Source organism: Limulus polyphemus, unplaced genomic scaffold, assembly GCF_000517525.1.
Source record: "Limulus polyphemus unplaced genomic scaffold, Limulus_polyphemus-2.1.2 Scaffold819, whole genome shotgun sequence".
Lineage (NCBI taxonomy): Eukaryota > Metazoa > Arthropoda > Merostomata > Xiphosura > Limulidae > Limulus > Limulus polyphemus.
The window spans coordinates 323,935-335,456 of record NW_013666429.1 but is presented as its reverse complement, the minus strand read 5'-3'; the positions used below and the strand labels follow the sequence as shown (position 1 = coordinate 335,456).

The window sequence follows — 11,522 nt, the reverse complement described above, 5'->3', positions numbered from 1 at the left end:
GCAATGGGTCATTTTTCTGGCCAGTATAATCTTACCCAGTTTACAGATACAGGCGGTGTTAAAAAGATATTATTTGTGCAGGGAGATTAATTAATTATATAGAGCCAAAAGCGCATCCTATCGAAAAATCCGTGTTCAATGTTCTATGTGATAGCGTAAAAACCCTCATAGAAGAGTGTTTAGGACAGTAACAAGTTCCGAAACCAAACCTTCACAATCGGGACTAATTTTTGAAATAATGGTTGTGTTTACAAAAGGAACCCCCAAACCCTAAAAAGCATTGTAGTAAAGCTGAGCATATCTCTTGGTATCGTTAACAAAAAAAATAAACAAGGACTTTAAGTTAATGAATGCTCAAAACCTATAGGTTCACAAGTTTTCAGCCACATCTCAAAATTAACAATCGGTGGCAGGAAAAATTGGAATCGCAGCAATGTTCTTCGATCACATGTGTCAAGTCTCCTGATGCAACTTCAATGAATTTTTGTACGTTTGGTCAATTACGCATGCTTTTGAAAGCGACGTCCACGTCTATTGGGAAGTTCGTCAAAATGTATTGCCTAAGATTACCTCGTCGTCCTGGTTACAGTGAAAATTAAGACACCAGGCAATAGTGCATTATTCTTTGACCAGCATGCAAAGTGAGCAGCATTTTGCGCTCTCTATGCGCATCTGCTACACGCGTCACTATTGGTCATTCAATTCGAAAAATAATAATGGTAAGTTTCCACAAAGTGTCGCCTGACTCACAATTATAAAATTCTCTGCCCATCATTACGCACTGTTCCCTACTTTCTAGCGATTTTTCCCAAGAGAAAGTTCATGTGACATCAAAGAGGAATTACCCATGGCAATAGGTATCAAGAGCAAAATGAATTTAGCCACATTCCAAGACTGGCGTTCTTCTGTAAAAAAACTACATATGAACTACTTTTTAAAAAATATAAAAAAGACACCTAGTATGCTTGCATACTACACCGAGAACATAATTATTATAAAATGCGACTGATCCTCAATATAACATACAAATGTAGCTACAGAATAATAAATATTAACATAACAGAACAGTCAGAACTACACTTTTCTTTAATGAGAAACAAAAATGTAAAACATGCTTCTCGAGTCAGATCTCACAGAGTGAGTTGAAGCTTTTATAGGGGTAGAGTCTAACTTTAACTGCACTACAGTCATATAGATGTGAGCTAAGACTAACATAGGCTACTGCAGTTGAAATTTGAAATTAATTGCAGATCATAGTTGAGATTCAAGGCTTTTTGTCAGTGAAGAACTGGGTTCCTTCCATGCAGCAGGCCAAAGTCTGATATGAATACATTAATGTGAACATTAGAGAGTTCGATTTTGGACTTTTAGAACACATGAAAGCTAAGATTTAAAATCAAAGGAGTTTTTGAGAAAAAAAAGTGTTCCGATATTGTAAAATCCTTCATTAAAAATAATGTTTCTCTGTTTGTTTTGATATTTCCAAAAAACTACTTCAAGTTTGTTTTGAGTTTCGCACAAAGCTAAATGAAGGCTATCTGCACTAGCCATCCCTAATTTGGCACTAAAATACTAGAGGGAAAGCAACTAGCCATCATCACCCACTGCCGAATCTTGGGCTACTCTTTTACCAACAAATAGTGGGATTGACCGTCACATTAAAACGCCTCCACAACTGAGAGGGCGAGCATGTTTAGTGGGATAGGGATTCGAACCCGCGAGTCGAGCGCTCTAATCACCTGGCCAGACCAGGCCTCCATACTTAAGGAGTATCTGCGCTAGCCGTCCCTAATTTTTAATTGATAGACTAGAAGGAAGGCATCTAGTCAAAAGCACCCACCAGAAATTCTAGTCGAATAGTGAGATTTGAATGTGATTCTTATAACGCACTCACGGCCCTAAAGTATGGCGCGCGATTTTGGAGCAATGGGACGCGTACCCTGGATCTTCGAGTCCAGAGTTCGGCACACTAACTACCAGGCCACGCCCGATGCCTGTAAAAAAAAAAGTGAAAGATGAACGAACGATTCATTTTTCGTCAAATCGCGTAGAAGAATTAAAACCAAAACAGTAAAGACTGGTGCACAATCTTTGTGTGGATTCTAATTGTTGCTTTCTTAATTTTCTAAATCTTTGTATGGAATTTAATTGTTGCTTTATTAATTTTCTGGTGGTACTGACCTGCTGGTGTGATGTATTTGACAAAAAAAAAGTATTGCGTGCTTTTTTCGCATAAAAATGATGCACAAGTTTCCTTCCAACTGAAGCGTGGTTGCGTGAGAGATGTTCGTTCATTAAACCGTAGAAGCATTTTTATAAATATTATTCAGGCAATGAACATGTGTACAGGTACATATTATGATCTCTACAGATAGACGAACCATGAACCCTCGGATTCACAGTTTGGGCATGGTTACCATTAATCCACACATGATGAGCATTTTACTCCATTCCATTAATTCTTGTAAGGTTTAAGTTTGTGTTATTCTTGTACGATAAACTCTATCTTTATGTTTTAGTTTATTTCATCAGTAAGCGTGCTTGGTGTACATTGGATAATTAATAGCTTTATTTAGACATGTTGACGACATGCCAGAGGGTAGGAAATATTTTAACACTAGGCGGCGGAACACATTTGGATTGGGGGAGGGATCATCGACGACTGGGGGAACGTTATTTGCTATGTTAACCTTGACTGTTGGATTCAAAACTGAAACAGCCACTTCCTCATTCAAAATGTCACTTTGCTAATTTGGGGGGGGAGATTGTACCCCCTTATATTTTCATATCGATAGAATTCTTCAAAACAGTATGCCTTTCTTTTCATTATTGGTACCTTTATGTCTTTTTATTGCACTTTTAATGTATATTATGTTTAAAATATATATAAAAGCACAATTTCCTATCCTTTGTTACAAACGAGTTCTTATTTCACCCGTCCAAAGCTCTTGCTGAATAATAGGGAACAAAAGTTGTGTACAAGTTGGATATTGGCCTTTTGAAAGTTCAACTGGTAATTTAATACCAGTTGACCATTTGGACTGTCAGTATTAAACTTTTAAAGTTGGCCATTCGGATTGTCAGTAGTAAGTTTCGAATGGCCAACTGGCCACACATTTTATTATCTTCAATAACAATGAATTTTATAATTTCTGAGATCAGTAGAGATTATTAATGGATTTTTTTTTCCCCATTCCTACAGATACTCTGGATGTTACTGATGGCTGTCGTTTTCTGGACTACTTACTTTCACTATAAATATGATCCTAAGTATTATTATTTGCGGGAAATGTTGGGGGTAAGTTTAAAATTTCTGTATGTTATCGTGTCATTATATTAGACGTATTGTTGATTTGTAACATAGCAGAATGGTTTCACCGAGATTATCTGGAGATAACTCGGGAGTTACGTCTAACAGTTCGTTTCGAACACCATTCCAACACTAGAATAATACTGGACTGAAATTAGAGATTACACAAACTGTTTGTGTCATTACTTTCTTTCAAATGGTCTGGCATGGCTAAGTGGTTAGGGAGCTCGAATAGAAATCTGCGGGTCGCGGGTTTGAATCTCCATCCCACCAAATATTCTTGTCCTTTCACCCTTGAGGTGTTTTAACGTAATAGTCAATCTCACTATTCGTTGGTAATAGAGTATCTATCCCAAAAGTTGGTGGTGATGAATAACTGCCTTCCAGTCTTTCACTGCTAAATTTGGGACGCCTAGCGCTGATAGCCCTCGTGTAGCTTCATGTGAAATTGAAAACAAACCAAACAATTTAATTCCAATCTTTGATGCAACAACTGATAGATGTGAAAAATCATTACTTACTGCCAGAAAATTATCGAAGTCAGAACTTGAGACTGGATAGTTGTGGAAACTCAGAATGCGAGGTTTGATGGTTGTGGAAACTCAGAACGTGAGGTTTGATGGATGAGGAAACTCAGAACGTGAGGCTTGATGGTTGAGGAAACTCAGAACGTGAGGCTTGATGGTTGAGGAAACTCAGAACGTGAGGCTTGATGGTTGTGGAAATTTAGTACGTGAGGCTAGATAGCTGTTGGAATGAAAACTTGAGGTTGTATAATTGGAAAGTTGATATTTAAGGACAAGTAGTTGAGATTAGATAATAAGTTAAATAACTGTGGAACATTAATGGATGAAGTTGTCTAGCTAATGGAAGTTACCAATTATGAAAAAAAAATCATTTTAGGACGTTGTAAAAAGTTATAGCAAAGTCAGTTTTCTGTGGAATGCCAGTTTTTTTAGACAAATTCGTTGCAGAAAAATTAGTGTTTGAGAATAGGTATTTGTGAAAAGTTATGGTATTAGGTCGTCAAGAAATTGATGTCGCGTTTTGGAACACTTTCATTAACCACGTACATCACGTATAATAGTTAAACGAACCACCTAAACGTCACATTAGTATAGCCTATATAATGTGTAAAGTTTAGTAAACTCTAATCCCTTATAGTGATGGCACACGACGAGACACACATTCGGCATGGAATGCTGTTTGAATACAAGAAGGGAAATAACGCCTCTGTAGCCATAAAGAATATCAAAGAAGTTTATGGAAATGTTTTGAACATTCGTAAGTGTCAACAGTGGTTCAGCAAATTTCGTTCAGGTGACTTTAGCCTTAAAAACTGTGATGGCAGGGGCCGACATGTTGGAATTGATATTGATGCTCTGAAGACGCTTGTTGAATCTAACCCAAGGCAACACATTCGTGAAAAGGCCCTGAAATTGCATGTCTCTCATGAAACAACACGTAAAAATCTAAGGAATATGGGAAAACTCCATAAAAATAGTGTTTGGGTGCCTCACGAACTCTCCGATGATCATCGTTTCCAACTTGTGGACGTTTGTTCGTAATACGTAATACGTTCTGGCACGTAATACGTGTGAACCATTTTTGGACAGAATTGTCACCGGTGATGAAAAATGGATTCTCTGCGAATATTAAACAGCCAAAACAATGGCTCAGTCCTAGACAAAAACCACTTCCGACCCCAAAACCTGGACTCCATCCGCAGAAAGTGATGCTTTGTATTTGGTGGGACATCAAAGGAGTAATTCATTTCGAACTCCTCAATTCACAGCGAAATGCCAATGCAGAGATCTATAGTCAGCAACTGGAACGTTTTAAATCAAGCCCTTCATCAGAAACGCCCCTCACTTGTTAATCGGAAAGGTGTTCTTCTTCTCCACGACAATGGACGTCCACATGTGACACGTTTGACGAAACACAAGATTATGGAATTGGGTTGGGAAGTTCTCCCCCACCCACCATATTCTCCAGATATGGCACCATCAGGTTATCATCTTTTTCGTTCGCTGCAACACCATCTTAATAGGAAAACGTATGCAAATGTAGAAGGTGTTAAAGAGGACATCGACATGTTTTTTGCTTCGAAGCCAAGTGATTTTTTTTTAATCAGGGCATTAACAACCTGATTTTAAGATCGAAATGCATCTTCGATAAGGATGGAACCCATTTCATTTAGTAAATGCTTTGTTTTGATATATAAGTTGTTCGGGTTTTTTTCATCTAAAAATAGCGACAATAATTTCTTGACGACCTAATACTTGATAAGTAAAACCCTTGTTGTACTAATATTTGTCAATGGATGGTTGTGGAAAACTATAGAAATTCATATGTGAATCCTTATTGTACTGATATTTATTAATTAATATCACACTCTTAACAATGGATGGTTGTGGAAAAACTATAGAAGTTCATGTGTGAACCCTTATTGTACTGATATTTGTCAATGGATGGTTGTGGAAAACTATAGAAATTCATATGTGAATCCTTGTCGTACTAATATTTGTTAATTAACAGCACATTCGTAACAATGTGTTGTTGTGGAAAAACTATAGAAGTTCATATGTGAATCCTTGTCGTACTAATATTTGTTAATTAACAGCACATTCGTAACAATGTGTTGTTGTGGAAAAACTATAGAAATTCATATGTAAATCCTTATTGTACTAATATTTACTAACCACACTCGTGATATGTCTTTATGGCGCAAGAAGAACTTAGGTTTCCAAAGTATAATTTATATTAAAGAAATTCAAGAAAACATTAAATATTATAGAAGAACTGAATAAGAATTTTCTCGATAAGAAGTTTGTAGGGGGCGCAGGATAGCAGGGAGGTATAAATTTGAAATAAGATTCAGTAAAATGTAGGTTAGGAAATTACTTAATCAGTAGAGCACGAAAGATAGCAGGTAGGTGTAAACTAAAAATAAAATTCATTAAGATACAACAGGGAGTTATTTAATAAGTAGAGAACAGATGGTAGCAAAACAAAGCAAACTAGAAATAAGGTTCAATAAAATATAGCAGGGAGTTACTTAGTTGATAACACAGACAGCAAAACGAAGCAAATATATATATATATATAATGTTCTGTATATGTAGGAGCAAGGGCGGTGGTAAGAGGAAATTTCTGGGGCTCAAACTATCCCTAAATGTGCCTTAGCCTCCCCTGTGACTCCCATACCCAACTAAAAGTGCTTACTGTTAAAACTGGTTCATTTCCTAAATACTACAATATGTGTGCCCACGATATGTAGATTACAGCCCTCCAAATTATTTTTTAGCCTACCTCAGCCTCTTTTGGGTGTATAGAGTCATTTAATATTTAATAGCGAACGCTATTCAGGTGTAAACTAGAAAAGCCAACATTAGCAAGAGAATGCAATACATCTTCCCACCGTCCAGCTTATGGCCCTTTAACCGACAAAGTCATAGATCTACAAACAGTTTGATGCATCAATAGGTAAAGAAATATGTTTAGAACCCCCTCTTCCATGCCACTCCCCGAGGGCCTTAAGGGTACATGTCGGGTTTGGCGAAAATAGTCCCAATGATTTTCCAATTATAAGTGGGAAAAACATACAGGTAAATAGGCTTTTGTCAAATAACAATTAAAAATTGTTATTGATAGGATGAGAATACACATCCTTGAAGGTGTCAATCACTGAGTAGCTTTGTGCATTATAACAAAGAAACAAAAGTGTAAATTTAGACCAAATAGCAGTTCACACTCCTGCTGTGTGTATGTGTTAAGGTGAGTATTTATAAACAGAATCGTAAATTATGTAAGTGGAAAGTGAAAATAAAACTTTCAAATAAACTGTTAACAAGTTAGCTTTCATTAAAGTAATTTTTTCTAATTATAAAATTTTATTAACATAGTTTTTTAGGAAGATAGTAACTATCAAAATATACATGTTTATAATTAAGCTTCTTTGTATGCAGTATGACTCTTTAACACATTACTATTTAATATTTTAAGACTCTGACGAAGGGTGTGAATTAACAAAACAATGTCTGAAATCACAACGTTTGTTGTTAGTGTATGGTAGATTTGTACTCTGATTGTAGACCGTTCACACAGATAGAAGGAAGTTCGACAGGGTTTAGTTAGCGCATGAGCAAGTTTGTTTGTTCACCTGAATGACACCTTAAATACATCATGAACTGAAAGGCTAACTCAGATGTAGGTTTGTTTTGGTTTTGAATTTCGCGCAAAGCTATAAAAGGGCTATCTGTGCTAGCCGTCCCTAGTTTAGCAGTGAAAGACTAGAGGGAAGACAGCTAGTCATCACCACCCACCGACATCTCTTGAGCTACTCTTTTACCAATAAATAGTGGGAATGACAGTCACGTTAAAATACCCCCACGGCTGAAAGAGGGTGCATGTTTGATAGGACGGTAATTCGAACCCACGAACCTCAGAATTCGAGTCAAGCGCCCTAACCACCTGGCCATGCCGGACCCTGCGATATAGAGGGAAGAAAAATAGTCAGCAACACTAGGCTCATGTAGCGGGTTGACTGCTACTCTTGTAACGCACCACAGCTGAACGTGCGAGGCGTGTTTAAATAGCATTTTGTCTCAAAACCGAGATGATCAAATCATCAGTGCAGTACACTAGCCACTAGGCTACGTTCGGGCCGATAATTAGTGAGTTAATGATAAATGAATGCAAGTAATAACGAAAGTGCGAGACAAACTGAAGAAGTTATAGGTGGAATAAGCACCCAGACGACGATCTTTATAATTAAACTAAACCGTGATTTATTAACATGATTAAAACACTCTTGGACACTGAGTGCATAAACACTACATTAACCATAGTATACAAAACCGTGTGTCGTTTCACTTAGTTACACCATTTGAGCCAGTTAACGAACGAATATAGTACACAAAACCATGTGTCGTTTCACTTAGTTACGCGATCTTAATCAGTAAAAGGGTGAAAATAATATACAAAACCACGTGCTATTTGACCAAGTTACACAACCTGAATCAGTTAAAGAACGAACATAATACATACAGAAAACCATGTGCCATTTCACGTAGTTACGAGATCTGAATCAGTTAAAGGGTGAAAACAGAACACAAAATCATGTGTCGTTTCACTTATTTTCCCGATCTCAATCAAGATGAGAATAGTTCACAAAACCATGTGTCATTTCACCTAGTTACGCCATATGAACCAGTTAAATGAAGAAATAGTACACAAAAACATGTGTATCACTGTAACGTGTCATTTCACCTACTTACCCCATCTGAGCCAATGAATTACGCCCACTCTGTAACTTCGTTTCAATGACCAACAAAGCGAAAAATGTCAACTTCCAAACTCCAACCAGGTAAAGACAACTGAGCAGGTATAACAGTGCAGGAAAACTGGTTAGTGTCAACCAGTATTGGACTTGTATAGAAAGTAAGTTTAGAAATACACAGGAAGTTTGATACCTTAGAATTAAAATAAAAGAAGGAGAAGGAAGAACATTGCATGTGTAACAACTTTAATTGTCTTTTTGTGGTCAAACAAATTCAAGTCTATAATGTTTATAAAAATGTAACTGTAAAATAGTGCTTGAGATTGATGTTTTAGTAGATTGGCATAACTTGGATTTATTCTTGCAATGAAAATAACCATGCGTAGCGTTACTACAAGCTAAGATCATTCGAATTAGACTTTATCTTGGGCTTTGTCTTCAGTAGAACTTCGCATTGTAAATATTATATATTTAAGCATTGTTTTCTCCATACTGTGGTTGTTTAAAGTTGGTAGTATGATACCGTTGTATCATTAGTTCATTGTTGTCTATTTCTCTAGAGAAGTTTTCTTTTGTTCTGATTGTCTTTCTGCTGACTTGTTACCAAGTACAGCCGAATACGCTATTTATAAACAGAATCGTAAATCATGTAAATGGAAAGTGAAAATATAATTTTAAAACTGAATACTGAATTGTACCATTTACAATCCATCACTAGGAAATTTCTCAAAAACAGCATTAACGTCAGATGAAAGAAGACCATCCATGATACATTTTAAAGTGACTTAAATTTCAGAATTCGAATGGTTTTTAAATCAAAAGGAAAAAAACTGAAAAGTGCCAATGATCAAAATTTGTTATAATCCCTCAATGTGACCCGTTATGAGTACATCAGATTTGTTATATAGTATATCATTGTAACACTAAAAAAATCAAAGTATCACAATTTGTTATTGTGTCCCCCTTGTGAATAAAAAAAACAACAACAAATTTTGATGGTCTTGTTGGTTTTCAGGTAAGTTTTAAAAAAATTATTTAGAATTAAACAGTTGATTTAGTAAAACTATTGGTCTCCAAATGAAAATAGATTAATATTTCATAACATCAATAAAAGTGTTATCCTAAAACCTTGCAATGAGACGTGAGCCACACATACTGACACGGTATGTTCATTTAAGAATTTTAGTTATATTTTGTCGTTTATTTATATTCTATGTCCATGTTTTCATGTAAAAGTTCACCTTAAAGTTTTATCATACATTATTTTCCATGTACCAGTCGTCACTGTATTTGTCAAGAGGCACAGCATCCATGTTGAACATCAGTTGTTGTGTCGTGGTGCTACCTATGTGCAGAGGACTGGGTTATCTTCTGCTCTCGCTTGCTGGCGAGGTGAGCTACTGTTCAATGAAATAATAATAATACAAGAATTTAAAACTTCGTTGTAAAGATATTGAAGAAAAGAGCAAAATAACGTTAGCTATTAATCAGTAAAATTCATATTATAATGATTAATAACAGTTTTATGCATTATTATTTTTATCATTTGGTACTAGACTGTATTACTGTTTTACCATTTGCTGGATGTATTTATTTTTAATTTGATTGACAGTTTTCTTGACCAGGCAGCTCTTTCAACAGAATATTCTTATACCCATACGTACAAGGTTTTTATTCAGATTTTTATATGTTTTTTGAGTGAGTTTACCAGTTATAAAATTTTGGAATGACTAAGAATTTTCGGAATTCAAAACGCTTCACGGTTTCCAACTAATTTCTTGCCCCACTTTAAAAATTTCACGTGATTCATGTTTTCCACCTAATTTCTAACCTTACTTTATGAATCTGAGAGACGATTTAAGTTTTCCACCCAATTTCTATCTTTTCTTTAAGACTTCAAAGCGATTTAAGTTGTCCAATCACATTTCTAGTCTTATTTTTAACAAATCAAGAAAATTCAAGTTTTTCCGACTGACGCATTAAAGTATTTTGTATTTCAAGATGTCTATTTTTTCCTTCTACGTTTTTAACTGTTATCATTTCTATTTTTCATTAGCATTCATGCTCCTTAATTCGTTGCTGGATCAACGAAAGTAAAAAAATTCACATCATATGTGCTGTTACTATAGTTGTCGCATCAAGTAAGTTTAGGTTTTTGTCATGATATAAAAGACTGTTCAGTGTAGATATTATTAATTTATTTTGTGAGAATATTTTATGATTGTTTAGTTTTGTTCATAACAAGAGAGTTAGAAGCAATTATTTTAAAGTAAATATTATGAAAAGTTTAGTTACGTCACTCGGTAAGAGTCGTACGTTGTGTTTGTAACTCATTGATGTCGAGATTATCAAACGTCGTGTGAAATTTACTGATGTCGATGATATATCGAGCAGACGATTAATTAATAAACATATAAATGGGATGAGATGAGCGGGAAAAGTAAACAGACGGACGAAGACAGAGCAGACGAGAAGTAAAGTAAAGTTACGAGAAGGAATTCAGCCAAAGAAAAGTGAAACGCAAAGTTAATCGTCGTAGAAGTGGAAGGCCTAACGGTTGATATATTAGAGTGAGACTAACGGTGTTGAAAGACATAAGAAGAATAGTTCATTTCATCAAAGAGAGTTCTAAAGTAATAGAACTAGCCTCAGTAGACTTTGACAAATAGACAGACGATTCTCGGAAATACAAAGAGAGAAAAAAGAAGCAGATGATTTTAGAAGTATAGATACAGACGTGGTAACTCGACTATAAAGTAAGTGAACTATGCTCGGATAGTTTGGCGATAGTAAGAGAGAAAAATAGTTCGGCTTGTTAACTGAAATTGAACTATAGTGTTTATGATATGCCTGTGATCTTTATAGTGTAGATAATTTGTTGTACATACGTTTAGCTATATATATATATATATATATATATATATATATATA

At 35.5% G+C, this 11,522-nt stretch overlaps 1 protein-coding gene across 1 annotated transcript in view; it reads left to right on the top strand.

Annotated features, from left to right (window-relative positions):
- Positions 1–11,522, top strand: part of LOC106460704 (NADPH oxidase 4-like) — a 76,804-nt gene that overhangs the window by 17,047 nt on the left and 48,235 nt on the right. Inside the window, exons 2-4 of the mRNA XM_022387481.1 lie at positions 3,203–3,298; positions 9,870–9,983; positions 10,648–10,732. Coding sequence (XP_022243189.1) covers positions 3,203–3,298; positions 9,870–9,983; positions 10,648–10,732 — 295 coding nt within the window. The remainder of the gene's footprint in view (positions 1–3,202; positions 3,299–9,869; positions 9,984–10,647; positions 10,733–11,522) is intronic.